We start from the raw sequence: 23649 nt of genomic DNA on the forward strand, positions 1-23649 counted from the left end.
ATTGGTTATGCAATCGTTTTTCAATCTTTTCATTTAATAATATTTAATCATGGTGAATAAGAACTATATTGTTTGTTTTTTATAGCAACTATATTGCTAATTATATAATAAAAAGAAAGACTGATTAAACTAAATTACAGTTTGCTTGCAAAGATAACATGGCTGAAAAAGTTTTTTTGTTTAGTCATTTTGCTTCTACATTACTTGAAAGGTAATATATATCATATCATATATCATATCATTTCATGTCTTTTATTATAGAAATACATTATAGCAGAGAAAATCGTCCTGTTGCAAAAAACAAACAACAAGAAAACGTCTGATCAACGGAGATCAAATATGTGTGAGAATAATATAGCTATATATTAGAATAAAATGAACATTACCTTGTTTTAATAGTGCTTTATTTATCAATATAATTATATGTATGATATTGTGCACAATCTGTCACGCCCACTGGAGCCTCATCAATAGAGCATGCATGCGCTGAACACCTCTAACCCTGGAACAGATCCTGCTAAGAGTAAGTTGCTATGGCTACTTACATACCCTGAAAGTTAAAGTTAACTAGTTTTTGGAACCGAAAGTTAAGGTTATCCTCTTACTTACCCTTAAACATACAGTTGAGGTTAAAAATAAATAATAATGAATTTAATTTAATTAATTTTGAGATTATACAGGTTTACATTAAGCAAGTAGGTGCTAAGCTTGGTAAGTTTTAACAATATGTATACCAGAAGTTTCTTACAGATGCTCATTTTTGTACTGTAGGTACATACATTCCTTGGTATATTATAACAAAGTAAGGTAAATATTATTCTATTGTGTTTCAGCCAGGACAGATATATGAGAGCAACATGTCGACTTCATTAGCAATGATAACAGGACCTGGGTGAATATTTTCACGTAGATAGTGACAGGACGTCATCTGCCAGACTTCGAAGTAGATTACTCCATCAATATCTCGGAACATCTCCTGCATCACTGTATTCATCTGTATTGTATACCAATCACTTTGAAAAATATCCTGTAACAACACAGATCAGTAACAGACAATACTACAAGCATTAATATTAACTTGGTTAAGATAAACTACATTGTTTGCATTTTCTACCAGAAACAGTGCTGAGTAGGTTACTTAAATTTGTGTCTGTCACCTGTTATAACTGACATTAAACTTTGACCTTGTAGGCCTATCTAATAGGGGGAAAACAAGGAATAGTTAATAAAAAAAATGATTAATTCATCTACGTTTCCTCATGTTTTATGGTGAGCTCTATACTAGTCTCTATTATTGAACAAAAAAGCTATTTATAGCAGAATGTACAGTAAATGGTGACCATTTTTTCATGGGAAAAATAGTTCCCTTTCGAGAATGGTCACTTCGTATTGCGTAGCTAATACACAGTGGGGAAACTCCTTTCCTCAAGAATATTGAAGCCTATATTTAAAACGCAGTGCAGCTGCACAGCGAGCATCAGTAGAGTGACAAGCTCGCCCATTGATTGTGCTGCGGCAACTGCACAAACCAATGGCGAAGCGGCTCTGACGCGCGAACCAATCAGGCAGCTTGACGCCCAGCACGTCAGAACCCACCAGAAGGGGCGTGGCTTATAGCTATAAAAGCACATCATTTTCACCATAGCATCCAATTTAATCTCCTTCAGCGACCTTCACGTCACTGCCTCACTCTGAAGTCTTCGCCATGGAATCAAGCCTTTTCAGCTGGAAAGAGTCTTCTACACCAGACTAGTGCCTTCTTCTCTTCAAAAAACGCTTCTCTTCTGTCGCTGTTCTCCTGTGGCCATCCGGCGTCGACGCAATATCCTTTCACTTCTACTGTGTGTTAGCCTCATGACGCACAGCTTGTAAAAGGCCAAATTTCAGAGAAAATTCGAGCGTTGTTGCAAATGCCGCCTTCTCTCTTTGCGTCGTGCATATCTCACCTGCAGGATGCTGACAGCCACACGGAGTTCGCCATGTGCCTGGGAGCCGCCCACACGGAAGCAGCACTTTCTGCCAGAGGCTGCTCTCAGTGAGAGAGCATGCATGCCCATCTCCATGCTGCGAACGCGGTTAGCTCTCTTTAAGACAGACGGCGATACTGCTCTACCCGCTCTACCCGCTCTTCCTTTTCCCGCCCTCCTTGAGCCGCAGAAGAAGAAGCATCGCAGCCAACGGCACCCCAAGCGTATGAAGCACCACGTCCCCGCGTGCCTCATTTTCGCCATCACAATCCCCTTCGTCTGTCCTGTTCACCCAGACGGACCAGCACCCCTCCCAGCGAACGGTGGGTTTCATCTCATTTGGTGGATAGGACTAGGAAGAAAAGGACAACAGCCTCTCCATCGCAGCGTCCGAGGAAGAGTGGTCGGGCTCAGTTGACCCCGCCCTTCTCTCTCAGTCCAGTGCTAGCGCTGCCAGGACCAATTCGGACTCGGAGATGCTGCGCATCCTGACCGCGGCCGTCACAGATCTCGGGCTTGAGTGGGCCTCGCCCGAGGAGCCTGCTAAGAGCTGTTTGGATGGTTGGTTTCTACCCGGGCGCCAGCAGGCCTCCCACGCGTCCCTACAAACAAAAGCTGTTTTACAGCGACCCAAATAAAGCACAAAAAGAGTATGTTTCAAACACACAACACCTGGGTATCCGGTCCCCCTTCACTTGGCGGCCCATCCCCAGTTGTCACTCTATCTCAATCCAGTCGGGTCGAGGGCTGGCAAGCCAGCCCCGAAGCATGTATGAGCACAAAACACAACACACAGGTACTAGGTCCCCCTATACTAGGCGGCCCATCCTCAATTGTCATTCAACCCCAAGCCACATGGACCAAGGCCTGGCAAGCCATCCCCGGTGTGTCGAGTTGGGTAATGAACACTATAAAGCGAGGCTACTCACTTCTATTCACTCGCAGACCCCCACGCTTTCAGGCGGTCATCGAGACTTCGGTGAGAAGCAGCGTGGCTCACATGCTTCGAACCGAAATATTAAACCTGCTAGCAAAAGGGGCTATAAAGAGAGCACCCCCGTGCTGAGTCAGTCGGGTTTTTACAGTTGCTATTTTCTTGTACCAAAGAAAGACGGTGGCACCAGCCCCATCTTAGATCTCAGATATTTGAACAGAGCCCTCATGAGATGACCATTCAGAATGCTAACCACCAAACAAATCCTTGCACAAGGTCATCTGGGGGATTGGTTTTTCACAGTGGATCTGAAAGATGCCTACTTTCAAATACAGATAATGCCCATAGACCACAGGCCATTCTTGAGATTAGCCTTTGAAGGGCAGGTTTATCAATACACGGTCCTACCGTTTGGTCTGTCTCTAGCACCCTGTACATTTACGAAGTGCATGGACACAGCACTTTCTCCCCTGAGACAATGGGGAGTGCGCGTGCTGAATTACCTCGACGACTGGCTCATTCTAGCTCAGTCGAAAACCGAGTTATTGACACACAGATCCTGGCTCCTCGGCCATTTGGAATGCCTCGGGCTCACGATCAATTTTCCCAAGAGCAGACTGTCACCGAGCAAGAATATATCCTTTCTGGGCAATATTATTCGACTCAACGCTGATGGGAGCGTGGCTCACGCCAGAGCGTGCCCTCTCTATCCAACGGCTGGTAGCATCTTTCAGTGCAGGGGCTCACTCGGAGTGAACCACGGCTGCATAAGAGCCCTGTCGTCATGGAAGGTCCCAGTCTGGTGCCAGTACCAGTACCAGTGGTACCAGTCTGGTGTGACCATGGGTGTGGCCTCCAGGAGGAAAGTGATCTTCACAGATGCCTCCAACCTAGGTTGGGGAGCACTGCATGAGAACAAGCCTGTCTCCGGCCTTTGCTCGAGCCCAGAAAAGAGCTTACATATCAACTGCCTTGAAATGAGAGCGGTTTGTCTAGCGTTCTAGGCGTTTCTGCCAGACCTGGCGGGACACCATGTTTTAGTCCGAAAGGACAACATGTTGGTAGTGTCCTACATAAATTGCCAGGGCAGTCTCAGATCAGGCAACCTGTAAGTCATGGCCAGGCACCTCCTCCTCTGGGCACAAACCAAGCTGCTCTCCCTGAGAGCTGCTCACATCCCGGGCATTCAAAAAACGGGGTGCTATCCCGAGACAACACTCCCCAGGGGGAGTGGTCTCTCAACCCTCAGATGGTCCATCTGATCTGGAGTGTGTTCGGAAGGGTGGAGGTCGACCTTTTTGTTGTGTATTTTGTTTGTGTAAATGCAAATTGACCTTTCTGTGTTTCCTTATACCCTCCTATGTTACGTGATAATTCTACGTCAACACCGTAGAATTTCAGTGTTGAAATAAAACGGCAAGCACTGGTTTACGCTTACTCCTGCCTCTCGTGTATTTATCTAGAAATATAAGAATATATAACATAATTGGCGACGAGGACCCTTCGTACCACGTTAAGTTTTGTTATTTTGAACGTTAGTCGAAGTTTCAAGGCTAAAGATGGTCGTGACGCGGATTCCACACCCCGACCGCGCCATTCTCCATGAGGGAGAGTAAGTGTGGATGCACGCCGAATCCGAAAACAGCCGCGACAGTCGGAACAGAACGAGTTGTCGTCGCTGGAAGGAAATAGAGTGAAAGACAGGAAAAAGAAGTTGACGACGCAACGCGGATCAGGAAAAAAGGGAAGGAATCACACCTTTTCGGCGGGAGTGAGTAAAAAAAAAAAAAAAAAAAAAAACTGGCTGGATTAATTGGTTGTATTGGACCGTTTGATGAATCAGTAGAGCAGTGGAGTGCTTACACCGAACGTTTTGACTACTTTGTGCTGGCAAACGAAATAAAAGATGAAACAATTGTGCCAACATTTCTAAGTGTCATGGGTGTGAAAACGTTTAATCTGCTGCGCAGTTTAACTCAGCCACAGAAACCAGGCGCCAAATCATATGAGGAAATAGTGGGCTTACTCAAGGATCACTATTCACCCAAACCACTGATTATCGCAGAGAGATTTCGCTTCCATAAAAGAAATCAGCAAGATGGTGAATCCATCTCACAATTCGTGGCTGTGTTGAAACGATTGTCCGAACATTGTGAGTTTGGCCAGTCATTGAGTGACACCATACGTGATAGGCTTGTCTGTGGTCTTCGAAGTGAGGCTATACAAAAACGACTACTAACTGAAAGTAACTTAACTTTACAGAAGGCCATAGAGATAAGCACGTCATAAATGGCCGCAAAAGAGGCACAACAACTAAGTGCATCCACCCATGTGCACAAAGTGTATGCTGATTCAAAGAACAAGTCAAACTCAGATAAACCATGTTACCGCTGTGGAAAAGTGGGCCACCAGCCTGAAGATTGTTGGTGCAAGGATATGAACTGTAGAAATTGTGGCAAGAAAGGCCACATTGAACGTGCCTGCAAAAACAAAAAGACACAACCAAGCAAAAATGCTGGACCTAAAAAGAAAAGTTACCAGAAATTTAAACAAAAGCATGTGAACCAAATGGAAAATGCCCGGCACACACAGAGTGATTCTGGATCTGAGGAAGAGGATGCCTTGTGTGTTTTATCTGTTTCAGGAGATGAGCAGGGCTATTGGGTGACTCCTCTTCTAGATGGGAAACCAGTACAGATGCAGGTGGACACAGGAGCTGCGGTATCACTGGTGTCAGTGACGACATTCAATGAAAATCTGCCACATCTCACACCTCAGCCATCAAACATTACCCTGAAGACCTACACAGGTGAGATTGTTCCTGTTAAAGGGGTAATTGAGGTGACAGCTGAACTAAATATGCAAAAAAATAAACTACCACTGTACATTATTGAAGGCAATCACCCAGCTTTGCTAGGAAGGACTTGGCTGGAGAGGATTAAGTTGGATTGGCAAGAGGTCCATCTGGTCAGTGAAAACTCCAAGGGATTCTAAATAAGTATTCGGATGTGTTCAGTGACGAACTAGGAAGTATGAAGGACATTGCAGTGAAACTGACGGTAAAACCAAACAGTCAACTAGGGCTGTCACGATGTTAGATTTTTCACACCACGGTTATTGTGGCCAAAAGAATTCACGATATCGATATATCGCGATATCTATAGAATCTATGGGGGGGGGGGGGGGGGTATATAGTTTTTCTTTTTTACCCAACAAACATAAGGATACTGATAAACACAAGGCACATGCATTTTTACTTCTTGCGTACTCAATCTATGGCAATTTTTTGTGAAGGAAGACAAGCATGTGAAGTTTATCTGGTTTCAAACTGAAGCCAAACACTGTCTGAAGGTTTCCTGAAGAACTAAAAAGCTCTTAAACCTATTGTTGCACCAGCGCCAATAAAGTCATGCAGATAGCAGATTTGAATAAAAAAAATCAAGTGCAAATACAAATACAAAAATAAGATGAGTAAAGAAAACGGGGTTCTTAATTTTAATAATCACCCTTTATTAAATATATGAACACAGAAACCCCCTGTTAACAGTTAATGTCACGTTTCCCATTCCATGATGACTAGTAAAATAATAGCCGCGTCGCGTCTATGACAACTCGGTATCGCACACCGGACACGCACTTTCTCAGTTTATGGCCAGCAATATCATTATGTTTAAGGACATTATGGAATTGAGATAATGTCTGTACTATGTTATGATTATACTGTACAATTAAATACAATAGTTGCTGAGTCTGTGATCTGAACACTTTTTTCTGCGCTCTGTGTCGCGGCAGGATTTTGAACACGGTCCTGAGCCGTTGCTGGGCGCCGCGGACAGACGCCGAATAGAACCGCGCTGTGCCTCTCGTCCGGTGTGTGTACACTCATACAGAATGTGTTCGAATTTTAAAGACGTGGCGCTGCGCTTCTCGTCCGGTGTGCGACCACCTCTAAGGTGCTGTTTTCTTTGAAGCCGAAGAACTCTGTTGTTAATACTGGCGAGCTCAGCTTACTTTTTTCGAATGTGGACAGAGTGTTTCACTCTAGCTGCGCGGGCGCGGACGAGCGCTGCGTCTAGAAAACGCCAATATCGCCAATACCGGTATATTGTATTGCTCTAAATTAACACAATGTCGATATTTCATGCTTTGAATATCACGATTATCGTCAATACCGGTATATTGCGACACCCCTACAGTCAACCAAAGTGTTTAAAAGCCAGACTGTTGGCCTACGTAATTAAACCCAAGGTTGAAGCTGAATTAGAGAGACTAGTAAAGGCTGGAGTTCTGCGACCAGTACACACGAGTGAGTGGGCCACGCCAATTGTGCCCGTCATAAAAAAGACGGGTCCCTTCGACTATGTGGAGATTTTAAGGTGACCGTGAATCCGGTTCTGACCCCAGAGCAGTATCCCCTGCCTCGTATTGAGGATCTTTTTTCTGGTCTCGCTGGGGGCCAACGGTTCAGTAAGATTGACTTGTGCCAGGCATACTTGCAGATGCACATGGACCCGAACTCACAAGAACTTCTTACCATTGTGACCCATAAGGGGATGTACCAATATCAGCGGCTTCCATTTGGGATTACCTCGGCGCCGGCACTGTTCCAAAGAGCAATGGACCAGATTCTCAGTGGGCTGACCGGGGTGCAGTGTTACCTTGATGATTTGCTTATCACTGGAAAGGATGAGACAGAACACTTGAGTAACCTAGAAGCCACCTTGCAGAGACTGCAAAGCTTTGGACTGAGAGTCAGGAAGGACAAGTGTGAGTTTTTCTGCCCTTCTGTTGAGTATTTGGGCCACGTGATTGATAGTTCGGGACTTCATAAGGCCCCCTCGAAAGTGAAGGCAATAGTGGAAGCGCCAGCTCCACAAAACGTCAGTCAGCTTCGATCTTTTTTGGGGTTGTTGACTTATTATGCGAAATTTGTGCCAAATCTAGCTAACAGGCTCAAACCATTGCACGAGCTACTGAACAAATCCAAAAAGTGGGAATGGACTAAACAATGTGAAGAATCTTTTAATGAGGTGAAAACTGGCGCCCCTCCTTGAACTGCCACCTTAACGTGGTGGAGGGGTTTGAGCACCCGAATGACCCTAGGAGCTATGTTGTCCGGGGCTATATGCCCCTGGTAGGGTCTCCCAAGGCAAACAGGTCCTAGGTGACGGGTCAGACTAAGAGCGGTTCAAAACCCCCTTATGAGAAAAATTAAATCGAGGACCGTGACGTCACCCGGTATGGCGCAGCCGGGGCCCCACCCTGGAACCAGGCCCGGGGTTGGGGCTCGTATGCGAGTGCCTGGTGGCCGGGCCTCCCCCCATGGGTTCCGGCCGGGCTCAGCCCGAAGGAGTGACGTGGGGCCGCCTTCCCGTGGGCTCACCACCTGCAGGAGGGACCGTAAGGGGCCCGGTGCTGAGAGGATTGGGCGGCAGTTGAAGGCGGGGGCCTCGACAACCCGATCCCTGGACACGGAAGCTAGCTCTAGGGACGTGGAACGTCACCTCGCTGGCGGGGAAGGAGCCTGAGCTTGTGCGTGAGGTTGAGAGGTTCCGACTAGAGATAGTCGGGATCACCTCCACGCACGGCTTGGGCTCTGGAACCACACTCCTCGAGAGAGGATGGACTCTTCACCACTCTGGAGTTGCCCATGGTGAGAGGCGACGGGCTGGTGTGGGTTTGCTTATAGCCCCCCAGCTCAGCCGCCATGTGTTGGAGTTCACCCCGGTGAACGAGAGGGTCGTTTCCCTGCGCCTTCGGGTCGGGGATAGGTCTCTCACTGTCGTGTGTGCCTACGGGCCAAACGGCAGTGCAGAGTACCCGGCCTTCTTGGGGTCTCTGGGAGGGGTGCTGGAAAGTGCTCCAACTGGGGACTCCATCGTTCTACTGGGGGACTTCAATGCCCACGTGGGCAGCGACAGTGACACCTGGAGGGGCGTGATTGGGAGGAACGGCCCCCCTGATCTGAACCCGAGCGGTGTTCAGTTATTGGACTTCTGTGCTAGTTACAGTTTGTCCATAATGAACACCATGTTCAAGCATAAGGGTGTCCACCAGTGCACGTGGCACCAGGACACCCTAGGCCGTAGGTCGATGATCGACTTTGTGGTCGTTTCATCTGACCTGCGGCCGTATGTCTTGGACACTCAGAAGAGAGGAAGAGAGGGGCGGAGCTGTCAACTGATCACCACCTGGTGGTGAGTTGGATCCGATGGCGGGTGAGGAAGCTGGACAGACTCGGCAGACCCAAGCGTATTGTGGGGGTCTGCTGGGAACGTTTGGCCGAGTCTCCTGTCAGAGAGATCTTCAACTCCCACCTCCGGCGGAGCTTTGACCGGATCCCGAGGGAGGCTGGAGATATTGAGTCCGAGTGGACCATGTTCTCCACCTCCATTGTCGAAGCAGCCCCTCGGAGCTGTGGCCGTAAGGTCTCCGGTGCCTGTCGAGGCGGCAATCCCCGAACCCGGTGGTGGACACCAGAAGTAAGGGATGCCGTCAAGCTGAAGAAGGAGTCCTATCGGGCCTGGTTGGCTTGCGGGACTCCTGAGGCAGCTGACGGGTACCGGCAGGCCAAGCGAACTGCAGCCCGGGTGGTTGTGGAGGCAAAAACTCGGGCCTGGGAGGAGTTCGGTGAGGCCATGGAGAAGGACTATTGGCTGGCCTCGAAGAGATTCTGGCAAACCGTCCGGCGCCTCAGGAGGGGGAAGCAGTGCCCTACCAACACTGTCTACAGTAGAGGTGGGGAGCTGTTGACCTCAACTGGGGATGTTGTTGGACGGTGGAAGGAATACTTCGAGGATCTCCTCAATCCCACCGTCACGTCTTCCATTGAGGAAGTAGAGGCTGAGGGCTCAGAGGTGGACTCGTCCATCACCCAAGCTGAAGTCACCGAGGTAGTCAAGAAACTCCTCGGTGGCAAGGCACCGGGGGTGGATGAGATCCGCCCTGAGTACCTCAAGTCTCTGGATGTTGTGGGGCTGTCTTGGCTGACACGCCTCTGCAGCATCGCGTGGCGGTCGGGGACAGTGCCTCTGGGATGGCAGACCGGGGTGGTGGTCCCTCTTTTTAAGAAGGGGGACCGGAGGGTGTGTTCCAACTACAGGGGGATCACACTTCTCAGCCTCCCTGGGAAAGTCTATGCCAGGGTACTGGAGAGGAGAATACGGCCGATAGTAGAACCTCGGATTCAGGAGGAACAGTGTGGTTTTCGTCCAGGCCGTGGAACACTGGACCAGCTCTATACCCTCTACAGGGTGCTGGAGGATTCATGGGAGTTTGCCCAACCAGTCCACATGTGCTTTGTGGATTTGGAGAAGGCATTCGACTGTGTCCCTCACGGCGGCCTGTGGAGGGTGCTCCGGGAGTATGGGGTCCGGGGTCCTTTACTAAGGGCTGTCCGGTCCCTGTACGACCGAAGCAGGAGCTTGGTTCGCATTGCCGGCAGTAAGTCAGACTTGTTCCCGGTGCATGTTGGACTCCGGCAGGGCTGCCCTTTGTCGCCGGTTCTGTTCATAATTTTTATGGACATAATTTCTAGGCGCAGCCAGGGGCCGGAGGGTGTCAGGTTTGGTGACAACACGATTTCATCTCTGCTCTTTGCAGATGATGTTGTCGTGTTGGCTTCATCAAACTGGGACCTTCAGCATGCACTGGGACGGTTTGCAGCCGAGTGTGAAGCGGCTGGGATGAGAATCAGCACCTCCAAATCCGAGGCCATGGTCCTCAGTCGGAAAAGGGTGGCAAGCCCACTTCAGGTTGGTGGAGAGTTCCTGCCTCAAGTGGAGGAGTTTAAGTATCTTGGGGTTTTGTTCACGAGTGAGGGAAGGATGGAACGGGAGATTGACAGACGGATCGGTGCAGCTTCTGCAGTAATGCGGTCGATGTACCGGTCTGTCGTGGTGAAAAAAGAGCTGAGCCGGAAGGCGAAGCTCTCGATTTACCGGTCAATCTACGTTCCTACTCTCACCTATGGTCATGAGCTTTGGGTCATGACCGAAAGGACAAGATCCCGGATACAGGCGGCCGAAATGAGCTTTCTCCGCAGGGTGGCTGGGCGATCCCTTAGAAATAGGGTGAGAAGCTCGGTCACTCGGGAGGAGCTCAGAGTAGAGCCGCTGCTCCTCCACATCGAGAGGGGTCAGCTGAGGTGGCTCGGGCATCTGTTCCGGATGCCTCCTGGACGCCTTCCCGGGAAGGTGTTCCGGGCGCGTCCCACTGGGAGGAGACCCCGGGGAAGACCTAGGACACGCTGGAGAGACTATGTCTCCCGGCTGGCCTGGGAACGCCTCGGTGTCCCCCTGGAAGAGCTGGAGGAAGTGTCTAGGGAGAGGGAAGTCTGAGCATCTCTGCTTAGACTGCTGCCCCCGCAACCCGGCCCCGGATGAGCGGAGGAAGATGGATGGATAGATGGATGAAAACAGCCTTAGCCCAGTCTGAAGCTCTCACTCATTTCAACCCCGCTCTGCCAGTGCAGCTGGCATGTGACGCATCGCCCTATGGCGTCGGGGCGGTGGTGTCACACATCATGCCATCGGGTGAGGAAAAACCCATCGCTTTTGCTTCACGAACTTTGAGCAAGGCAGAATGTAACTATGCCCAAATTGAACGTGAGGCACTTGCTATTGTCTTTGGGGTGAAGAAATTTCATCAATTCTTGTTTGGTAGAAGATTTACACTCCTAACTGATCACAGACCTCTCACCTCCATCTTTGGCCCACATTCAGGTATTCCTTCACTTGCTGCCGCAAGAATGCAGCGTTGGGCCCTTCTTCTGTCTGCGCATCAGTATGATATCAAGTACAGAAGATCGGAACATCATGCTAATGCTGACGGGCTATCCCGACTGCCATTGCCCACTGCACATCCAGAACCAACAAAGGCAGAAATTTTCTACTTCAAAGAGGTAGACAATTCCCCTGTAACGGCAGCGCAGGTAAAAAAGCACACACGTACTGACCCAGTGATGTCCAAGGTTTTGAATCTTGTGCTCAGAGGGGAAGTGGGAGAAATGTCTCCGTTCCTAAGGCCTTATTTGATCAGGAGAAATGAGCTTGAATCTGGATGTCTACTGTGGGGCTCAAGGGTCATTATTCCACCACCATTGAGACAACGAGTACTGGAGGAACTTAATTCTGGACACTGTGGAGTTGTTCGGATGAAGGAGATTGCCCGTAGCTACCTTTGGTGGCCAGGCGTGGACTCTGAGATTGAAGAAAAAGCAAAAATGTGCAGTGCATGTCAAAAGCTGAGAAATACCCCTCAACCAGCCCCGTTACACCCCTGGCAATGGCCAGAGGAACTGTGGGTGAGAGTCCATATTGATTTTGCAGGGCCATTGGAAGACCATTTGTTTTTAGTTATTCTTGATGCCCACAGCAAATGGCCAGAGGTTGAGGTAATGAAATGCACGTCATCAATGAAAACTGTGGAAGCCCTTCATTCAATTTTTGGTCGGTTTGGCTTGCCACAACAACTTGTCAGTGACAATGGGCCTCAGCTGGTCTCGGAAGAGTTCGAGGCTTTTATGAAGGCCAACGGGATTCAACACATTCGATCAGCACCGTATCACCCGTCCACTAACGGTCTTGCTGAGCGGTTTGTCCAGACAATGAAGCAAGCTCTTAAGTCGACACAGGGTAAAGGATCGCTGAATCAACGCCTCAAGACTTTTCTACTTTCTTACAGAAACACCCCACATGCCATCACCAAAGTGTCTCCTGCCACCGCTATGTTCAAAAGACAACTTCGCACACGTCTGGATTTGCTGAAACCCCTGAAAACAAAACAGACCGTTCAAGCGCAACAACACCTTCAGATGGAACGACGTCTAAAAGCAAAACATCGTTGTTTCAGACCTGGAGACAAAGTGCTAGCTCGTAACTATGGGAAAGGTGTCAAATGGCTACCAGCCGTAGTGATTGCACAAACAGGGCCAGTGTCTTACACGGTTGAGCTGGCTGATGGTCATCTCACCTGGAAAAGGCATGTAGACCAGTTATTAGTGGCAAATTCATGTGACAACTCGGGAGAACAGGTGACGATAGATCCTTACCTGGAAATTGCTTCAGAATACCATGATCTGTCTGAGAATCCTTCCACACCAACCCTCGAGAATGCACAGACTGAGACTCTACCAAGTCAGGCGAAAGAGACTGTTCCAGGTACAAGTCAGTCAGTGCCCTGTCAGTGTCAAACAAAACCCCTGCGAAAGAGACTGTAACTGTGAATGTACCTACAGTTCGGCCATATCCTAAAAGAGAACGTCGACCTCCAAATAGACTGACACTCTAGTTAGTGACAAACCCACAACAATGGGGCAGAATAATCCCCGGGGTTATGTCCGGGAATAGAGGTAGTCTACCCTCTTTCCCTAGTTAAAAAAAAAAAAAAAAAAATAGATCCTTCTGGATATTGTATGCATCTGAAGCTAAGAGAAAATGTTCCTGTTGAAGTAATGGTTTTTTTCTACTACAAATTTAGGAGGGAGGAATATGTTGTGTATTTACGAAATGCAAATTGACCTTTCTGTGTTTCCTTATACCCTCCTATGTTACGTGATAATTCTACGTCAACACCGTAGAATTTCAGTGTTGAAATAAAACGGCAAGCACTGGTTTACGCTTACTCCTGCCTCTCGTGTATTTATCTAGAAATATAAGAATATATAACACTTTTCGCATCAAAAAGCAATACTCACTGCGCAACGTTCTTTTCAAAGAACAGGGATGCGCTGGCCCATGCCTGGCCCAGGCGCCCACTCTACACGTTCCCCCCGTCTCGATGATACCACAGGTCATTAAGTGGATCAGGGAGAGCAGATGCACAGTCCTTCTAGTAGCACCCCTCTGGAGAACCCAAGTTTGGTTCCCAGCGCTGGTGCAGATGTCAAACACAGCCCCTAGCCGATACCTGTGTGGGGCGTAGCTTATAGCTATAAAAGCCCATCATTTTCGCCATAGCAGCTGGTTTACGCTTACTCCTGCCTCTCGTGTATTTATCTAGAAATATAAGAATATATAACACTTTTCGCCTCAAAAAGCAATACTCACTGCGCAACGTTCTTTTCAAAGAACAGGGATGCGCTGGCCCATGCTTGGCCCAGGCGCCCGCTCTACACGTTCCCCCCTGTCTCGATGATACCACAGGTCATTAAGTGGATCAGGGAGAGCAGATGCACAGTCCTTCTAGTAGCCCCCCTCTGGAGAACCCAAGTTTGGTTCCCAGCGCTGGTGCAGATGTCAAACACAGCCCCTAGCCGATACCTGTGTGGAAGGACCTCCTCACGTAGGAGAACGGGGAGATCTGGGACCCTCGTCCCGATTTGTGGGGCCTCCATGTGTGGCCCCTCAACGGGTATCCTGGGACCTCCCAGAAGGAGTACTAAATATCATCACTGAGGCAAGAGCACCTTCTACTCGGCGCCTCTATGCTCTGAAGTGTTCAGTTTTCACCAGCTTGTGCACAGCTAGGTACCTCGACCCACGTTCGTGTGTGGTACCAGTGATACTCTCTTTTCTTCAAGAGCTTTTGCACGTGGGATGCTCCCACTCCATGCTCAAAGTATATGTGGCAGCCATAGCAAACTACCATGCTCCTGTAGTGGGCCAATCACTGGGGGAAAACAACCTTGTTGTTCGTTTCCTCAATGGGGCCAGAAGGTTCCAGACCTCTTATATGTCATAAGGACCCGACTCATGTCTGGTTTTTGCTGAGATTCATATCCCTTTGGGAGTTTTTGATTTGTGGCTTGTGTCTTTCTGTGTACCTCGGGCTGTTCACCCAGGGCACAAGTTCTGGACAAAGTCAGTTGCTAATGTGCGGCATTTTGCATTGCGTCCCCACTGCGTATTAGCTACGCAATACGAAGTGACCATTCTAGAAAGGGAACGTACTCGGTACCTACCTACTGAGAGTAGGGAACGAGTATTGCGTAGCCTGCCGCACTATTGCAATCTGCTAGCTGCTTCGCTTCAATCGATTTAACCTGATGCTATGGCGAAAATGATGGGCTTTTATAGCTATAAGCTACGCCCCTTCTGGCGGGTTCTGACGTGCTGTGTGCCAAGCTGCCTGATTGGTTCGCGCGTCAGAGCCACTTCGCCATAGGTTTGTGCAGTTGCCGCAGCAAAGCCAATGGGCGAGCTTATCACTCTGCTGATGCTCGCTGTGCAGCTGCACTGCATTTTAAATAGAGGCTTCAATATTCTCGGGGAGTATTCAATATTCCCCACAATACTCGTTCCCTACTCTCAGAGAACCAAGGTTACGTTAGTAATCGAGTACGTTACATTTAATTCTGTGTCTCTCATTTGGCATGAATTGGAAAAGTGTCACCTTAGCACATGCATATTTGTGTTTCTAGACTTTAAATATAAAGACAGCAGGACAAATGTACCATATTACAAATACAAGATAGAAAGTTATTGAAAAAGGTATAGAATTGGAAAATGAGTGATTGTACCTTTAATCCTGCAGTGTTTCCAGACTTGATGATGACGGTAATCTCTGGTGCACGACTCAACAATGCAACAACAGACTGACGGATTTTGGCCACTTCATGCACGTAAAATGTTATTGGGTGATAAGCCAAGTGGGCAAATATTGTAAAGACAACGACTGCATGAGGACCACCAGCTATTTCATCAATATCATTGCTGATATAATGCAAGTCAGTAATGGGCATTTTAGTAAATCGCAAAGGAACACCGTGTGGCCTCCAGTGAACAATGATATTATTTTTCAATTCTACAGCCATCAGGGGTCCACCGGCACGAGGAGTGTGGAGGTCCATTCTTTTTATGCCTAAATAAGATTAGTAAAACTTACATTAGACTCATTGCTTTATTTATTTCTTAAACAACTTTGCAAAGCTGCTTTTTATTGTACACAGCAGCCCCCTAGAAATATGGGCACTTAAAGGTCCCATTGCATGGATTATTTTATTATTTTAGAATGTTTTCTGGGGTGCCCTTATAATGTTAGTATGTTTTTTAGATCAAAAGTTGTTATAATTTAGAAATAAAAGGCATATTTCCTAGCCTGATTTTAGCCCCTGATTTGAACGCTCTGTTTGAAGGGGCGTGTCAGCTGTGAGACTTCGGTGTAAACGGCCACTGCTGTGATTGGCTGACATGCTTGCATATGAAATAACTAGCATTAATGTGGAACTCTCAAAAACTTTTACTATTACAGCTATTATACGTTTTTACTATTACAGCTATCGGGATTAACGAATCGTGAGAAGTTTTTTAAGTATTTAGGGATTGTTCTTTGATCGCTTTCTGTATATTAAAGGGATAGTTTACTTTGAAATTAAATTTTGGTATGTTTTAGCTTACCTCAAGGGCATCCAAGATGTAGGTGTCTTTGTTTCCGCAGTAGTTTCAATTTTGATATTTTTAGGTCAAACCGTTCTTGTCTGTCTGTCGTATAATGCAGGTCTATGGTCACTATCTGAAAGAGCATGCACAGAGAAGTCCAAATTAAACAATTCCCCTTTGTAAGTACACATTGATGGCCTAAGACACGAAATGAGCGGTTTGTGTGAGAAATCGAACAGTATTTATATTGTTTTTACCTCTTGTACACAACCACATCCAAGTGATCTGAGGGCGCGCGCGCTTCCGGCGCTTTCTTCTTCTTGTTTTTTTTTACGGCAGATTGCAAACAAATATGTGCATTACCGCCACCTATCTCAGAAATGGGCCATTGACACTTTCCTATACTTCTTTAACCTATCAACCGACATAAATTCCCCTTATTTACCCGCAGAGAGGCTACATAGAATTTCATCCGGCGCTGCGGAAAAATGACCATTTCCCCCCCATGACAGGAAAAAAAAAACCTTTCTGGCGCTTGCGCAGCGCGCACACGTCACACACCAGGAAGCGCGCGCGCCCTCAGATCGCTTGGAGGTGGGTTTTTTTTCCTGTCATGGGGGCTGAGAGTGGATGGAGGAGCTAAAGAACACGAAGCGCAGGATGAAATTCTATTAAGCCTCTATGCGGGTAAATAACGGGAATTTATGTCGGTTGATAGGTTAAAGAAGTATAGGTAAGTGTCAATGGTCCATTTCTGAGATGGGTGGCGGTAATGCACATATTTGTTTGCTATCCGCCGTAAAAAAAAAACAAGAAGAAGAAAGCGCCGGAAGAGCGCGCGCCCTCAGATCACTTGGATGTGTTTGTGTACAAGAGGTAAAAACGATATAAATACTGTTCGTTTTCTCACACAAACCGCTCGTTTCGTGTCTTAGGCCATCAATGTGTACTTACGATGGGGAATTGTTTAATTTGGACTTCTCTGTGCATGCTCTTTCAGATAGTGACCATAGACCTGCATTATACGACTGACAGACAAGAACGGTTTGACCTAAAAATATCATAATTGAAACTACTGCGGAAACAAAGACACCTACATCTTGGATGCCCTTGAGGTAAGCTAAAACATACCAAAATTTAATTTCAAAGTGAACTATCCCTTTAATCACAGTTTAAGTAAGATTATTTTCATCCTACTAAGAGAAACGACGTGAAGTTGATCGTTTAGTCACTGGCTTGATTTACTGATGCATAAACAGTATTGAACGACTTTGAGAGAAAGATTATCTGTCTGAACTTGAACAATTACACATCATACATTGACATAACCCACCTGTTCTTCAGAGGCTCGGATGAAGGAACTAAAAAAGTAATTTTGTGTTCATTTGTACATCCAAACACTGAGCAACTGCCATGCTTCGCTCGTTTGCAAGCCATGATGTCTCTCGAGGAAAAACGCTCTCGGTTACTAACGTAACCTCGGTTCTCTCTAGATGAGGGAACGAGTGTTGCGTAAGCTAGCTTACGCTACGGGAAAATCCCTTTTCTCGAGAATACTGAAGCCAAAAAATTATCCTTAATTTTTGCATTAATTTAAAACGCATTGCTGCATAAGCAGACCTAGGCGAGGCAGCTTGCATGCCTATTGGTTGCTCTGCAGCAATTGCTGCAAACTACCAAGGGACTGCCTGTGACGTAAGCACCAATGAGGGCGCGGGCGACCGTGCACGTCACGACCCGCCAGAACGGGTGTGGCTTAAGACTATATAAGCAGAGTCCAGATAGGTTGTTCTTTGGTTTTTCATACTGAAGCGAAACCAGAAAGTAGCACAAGCACGGCAGGGTTACGCAACACTCGTTCCTTCATCTAGAGAGAACCGAGGTTACGTTAGTAACCGAGAGTGTTCTCTTACGAGAGTACTCTCGTGTTGCGAGAACCCAATGTAAAACGCTGTGCGTGCTAGTGATGTCCACATATATATTCCCAAGGGCGTGTGCCCGGGGATACACATAATAGTGGTAATATCTGGGCCGACCGGGGTGGGCCTAAGAATATAATTAACCATTCCTGAGTAGGGGGAATGGGTGCTTAGTACGGTAGAACAGCCGGGATAGACATCCGTGGGTTGAATCTCATAAGACTGATTTAATAACTGCTTGTCAGTCAGAAGACATCTGAGCCCGAGGGACAGAAGTGAGTGTATAATTACAGTCAGGGGGAAAAATCAGTCTGATCTGTTGATCTAGTTTCTGTGCCGGCAGCACGTACATAATACACAGTCTGCGCAAATCTGAGTCGAGCTGAACAGTACGTGTTATGTTAGACTGACAACAGTTTAGCCTGTAAGGCGGGAACTTCCAGGTTATAAAACCTCATAAATGTAGAAAGCACTTTGGGGACATAACCGTGTCTTGGTTTGAGGATGACTTTGGAGTCATTAGGCCCAGTGGTGGAATGTAACGAAGTAAAAATACTTTGTTACTTTACTTAAGTACATTTTTCACATATCTGTACTTTACTTAAGTAGAATCAATAGTGCATACTTTTGACTTATACTTCGTTACTTTTTGCAGCAATTATTATACTTTCTACTCCACTACATTTCTACAACGTTTCGTTATATTTTCGTTACATTTTCTGATTAGTTTTTCCCCCTGCCAGGGATTGAAAAAAATCTCCATGTTTTCGGTGCTGACGCGTTCATGTAACATGTAACTGTGGCGCTGCCAATAAAGCACCTAAAAGCTGTCACAAAGAACCGGCAAAAGTAATGATTATGAATATGTAAAATATAACAAGGAGACATTTTAATTGTTGTAACAACATTGGCTATCGAATCATTCGTCGGTGGTTTGAATTAACAAATTCAAATACTCTGTGTTGCTAAAAACATTTCTTCTTGAATACAAAAGCTGGTGCACTTTGAACTCGTGAGTGCAAATCATGCTTCGGCTCCAGCTAGTCGGCGACAAATGGACTTTTACGACACTAATTGCACCTCAGAGACATTCCAAACCCCCTTCCCCTCTCTGGACCACAGAGAGATAACGAAACTTTCTCCTGCTACGTGACATCATACACACACACACACACACATACATCCCTTTGTGTTTTGAATTAGGATAGAATATCCTTTAATATAAATACAATTACATTATGCATGTGTGATTAGTTTTGCTTTATAATAGAGATGTGGTTTCGAAATGTATTCTTTAATCAATAGTGTTTTAGTTAGAGAATGTTCACTAACATTCTCTGGCAAATTGCCTTCCCCCCACCCACTTTGTTTTATTGCCTAACGGAGTGTCAAGCAACGGAGCTTTTAGGAGTGGAGCAGAATTAAAGTGTTAATCTTTCCTCCTACTTAAATCCTACATTTTCTATATGTATAACCACTAAAGAAATGTAAACATGGATGTAATTTCCCATCTCATAATTTTTCTTTTACGTGGTGTAGTTTGTGTATTCTGGTAAACTTTGGTAATAAGGTTAGACAAATCAGGTGTGTACCGTGTTTAGTTCCTTTAGTTTCATCTCCATTTGTAGCCTAGTGTACAACACATTTTGGGTAAACCTTATTTCTAGCCATGTAACTTTAAAATGTTTGTAATTACGCATATCTTATGTAACTTGGTGTCCCTACAGTCTTCCTATGACAAGTTTCATATCTCTGAAATTCTCTCAATCTAACGGAGTCGAATTCCGATAGCAGAATGAAGTAATATGCATTATTTTACCCTTTTTCATATTTCGGGAGCCGAACAGCTCAAAGCCCATCTCCTCATGACTCATTCGAGTGGGCGTTGCCCCCGAGACAAAGAACTTTTTCCCGCTTCAGATCTTTGGACGTTCATTGGTTGTTCGCGCGAACAGAGGCGTCAACCCATCTTTTTCCATAAAAGACCAACTCAGAGAGTTCTTCAGTGAGCACTTTTACGAACCCGCTTCGCCAGCGAGAAGATCCATATGGCTCCCTTTTAAGGGAGCATTCTCCGTTTTCTCTTATTCTCTTTAATCTTTTCTTTATTTTCGTATTTGGACTCAGTGAAGCAAACGCAGCAAGCAACTTCAACTCAAAGAAAAAGACTCTTTTGAAAATCCCGCGGCCGCGCACACCGAAGCAAGCCCTGCTTTCTTAAAGAAACACACGCAGCTGCTCTTAGGACACACGCACGAACTCGGCGTTCTTCAGCAACAAAGAGAACCATTTTGCAAGATAAGTTTATTGAACTTTTAAGGTGATTTGATTCCTTGTTGTCTCTCGAGGTTACCCTGCCTGTGACTTTGCCTAACTGTGATCGATCTTTGATCGCACATGTTAGTTTCACTTTCTCTCATCTCTCTCATTGTCCGATCTCTCTCTCTCTCTCTCTCTCTCTCTCTCTCTCTCTCTCTCTCTCTCTCTCTCTCTCTCTCTCTCCGTTACTCGTTTAGTCTTGTATTTTGTTTACGTGTCCTGTACATACATATTTACTCGTGTAAACTGTAGTATTTTTGTATTCATTAGTTCAATGTATCAGTCCAATTATTAAAGACCCATTATATCCTAGATTGTCTCTGTATAAGTGTTCATTTTACAAGTCAATGAAACGAAGATCAAGCTACGCTTTACAAATGCGCTACTGTTAAGTAACCTACATTTTATAAGAACAAGAAAGTAATTTTCATGGCCAGAAAATATAGCTTTCTTCGAATTATAAGAAAGAGATAATTTTGTTGAGAAGTTGATGGAATTAATTTTACGACCAGTTTGCGGGACAAACAACTGTTTAATTAATACATTAATTTCCCTTAAAATGATTCTGATTAATTGATCCGAAAGAGGGACCTTTTGGTATATTAATGATTAAATTATAATTCATTGTAATTGAACATTGATGTATACGAATGGGTCTAAATTTCAGCTTCAATAATTTATTAATATTGTAAGAATATATGAATCAACCCGATTCATAATTTTGATTCCCTATAATCATTTGAGTTAAGTCATATTCCTTACATTGTTTATTAATAAACAAGTGTTTCCTGCTGTGTCAGTGTCAGCAGCAAAGATGAAGTTGACGATGCTGCGATCTTTGCAGTGAACGCGCGTGCCAGAGAGAAATGCACATTTCATACAGATTACATGCTGAGAACAGTCTGTTTTCTTTCGTTTTGAATTGTTCTGTTTAAAAGTATACATTTCAAGCTTTATAAAAAGCCTATATATATGTCTCAGGTCTGTGAGGCAAGTACAGACCTGAGTTTCGGTTCATGAGTTTCACCAGTTCACGCGCCCGCGAAACGAATTAGGACGATTAATACGAAACAAAATTCACTTTAAAGAAGGGCTTTTGAGGTCTCTGTGAACGTTTTAAAGCAGTATTTTAGTGCCGCTTTCAGAGCGCTCTAACACGTCCGTAACATTGTTTTTTCCTCATAAATGTGAACACAAAAAATAAAATGAATATTTTATGTTCTGTGGAGAGCCAACCCTTCTTCATCCGGTGGGTATATTACTTTTGGTTTGCGCAGTGAAATTCACATTACTAAAAAATATTTTGCCATCTAAAAGTTAAAGATTTTTTTTGTGTCACGTCCGTTACGGATTTATATTTCCCTCATATTAAATATAAAACGCTTGTGTCTGTAGACTAGTATTTTACTAATGTCTGGACTTCTTTATTAAGGGAGTATGGGGAGTATGGATATATAAACAGTTTCAATTGGTAAGCCTATTTGAGAATTTACATTTCAAGTTTTACATTTCAAGTTTTTACTACAATAGTTACGTCCATAACACTGGGATTGCCCAATTTTAAAGAATTTATCCAGGTCTACGTATTGTATAATGTTAAATTCAAATAAGGGGTGTGTCGCGATTCTGCCTTCTCACACTCACACCGCGACACATGTTCGTGGATCCGAGTGTCGCGATTTCGGTTTCATATTGCATATTGTTACAGCCCTAATTATTAGAATATAGACATTAAGAGAATAAATTGTTATGAAAGTACTTTTATTTTTAATACTTAAAGTACATTTAAAATCAGGTACTTTTTACTTTTTACTTAAGTAGGGTTTTTATTGTGGTACTTTTACTTTTACTAAAGTAAATATGTCTCTGGTTATTTGTACTTTTACTTAAGTACTGAGATTCAGTACTTCCTCCACTACTGATTAGGCCCAAACTCAATGCACGTAGCACTCACAGAGAGCGCGTGGAGGTCACCCACTCGCTTAACTGAGGCGAGAGCCATGAGGAAAGCGGTCTTAAACGAAAGATACCGCAGATCCACTGACTGAAATGGTTTGAAGGGTTCGCCCTTCATGGCATCCAGGACCATGGAGAGGTCCCAGACCGGAACCAGAGGGGGCCGGGGAGGGTTTAACCCCTTGCTCATCACCCCCAATTTTGGCAAGTGCTGCATACATGAAATGCCCAAAATAAAAAGGTTACTGCTCATAAGTAATTCTGAATAGAAACATAACACACATACATTTAGAAAGCCAACCCTTGAGAGTTTATAGTTCAAGACTCAAAATTAACCAGACTGTTATTAATATTGAGATATATAAGCTCAAACATATTTTGAACTAAAATAATCTGGGATCACCAGTGATCCCTGTCAGGTAAGGGGTAGCTTCTCTCAAGAAGCGGATGATGAGATCATTCCTTCCCAGTGACTGGTCATGCATAGGTTTTGTAAACGCTGCTATGGCCGCCACGTATACTTTGAGCGTGGAGGGGGACCTGCCCTCGTCCAAAAGCTCCTGTAGAAAGGAGAGAATCTCCGTAACGCTACAGCGATCTGTGTTTCGGGCCGAGCACCAGCCGGAAAACACTGACCATTTAGAAGCGTAGAGCCGTCTCGTAGAGGGCGCTCTAGCCTGAGTAATTGTATTCAACACTCCCGCTGGGAGATCAGCGGATACCCGTTGATGGCCCATGCATGCTTACATCCATAAGTCGGGGCGCGGGTTCCAAATCGCGCCTCTGGCCTGGGAGAGGAGATCCTTCCTCACCGGAATCGGCCATGGGGTCGTACTCGCTAGCTGCATCAGCTCTGAGAACCAAACTTGGTTCCTCCAGAGCGGCGCCACGAGGAGCACAGAGCATTCGTTCTCCCTGATTCGCTTGATCACCTGTGGTAATAGCACGATCGGAGGAAACGCATAGAGTGAGCAGCTGGGCCAGTCGCGGGCCAGCGCATCCCTGTGTTTCGTGAAAAATATTGGGCAGTGCGCGTTCTCTGATGACGCAAAGAGATCGATTTCCGCTCTGCCGAAGGTGTCCCATAGTAACTGGACTACTTGAGAGCGCAATGACCATTCCCCGGGGGGAACGTTGTCTCTGGACAGCATGTCCGGGCCCACATTTTGGCAGCCTGGTACATGTGCTGCTCTTAGCGAGCGCAGATTGTGCTGGGCCCACACGAGGAGGCGTTC

The 23649-nt window shown here is 45.9% G+C and overlaps 1 protein-coding gene across 1 annotated transcript in view; it reads right to left on the minus strand.

Annotated features, from left to right (window-relative positions):
- Positions 1–701: 701 nt before the first annotated feature.
- LOC307153995 (NXPE family member 3-like) overlaps positions 702–23649 on the minus strand; it is a 96546-nt gene continuing 73598 nt past the window's right edge. The window contains exons 7-8 of the mRNA XM_079863864.1: positions 15362–15702; positions 702–1027 (exon numbers count right to left, since the gene is read on the minus strand). Coding sequence (XP_079719990.1) covers positions 830–1027; positions 15362–15702 — 539 coding nt within the window. The 3' untranslated portion in view covers positions 702–829. The remainder of the gene's footprint in view (positions 1028–15361; positions 15703–23649) is intronic.

Source organism: Squalius cephalus, assembly GCF_949319135.1.
Source record: "Squalius cephalus genome assembly, chromosome: 25".
NCBI lineage: Eukaryota > Metazoa > Chordata > Actinopteri > Cypriniformes > Leuciscidae > Squalius > Squalius cephalus.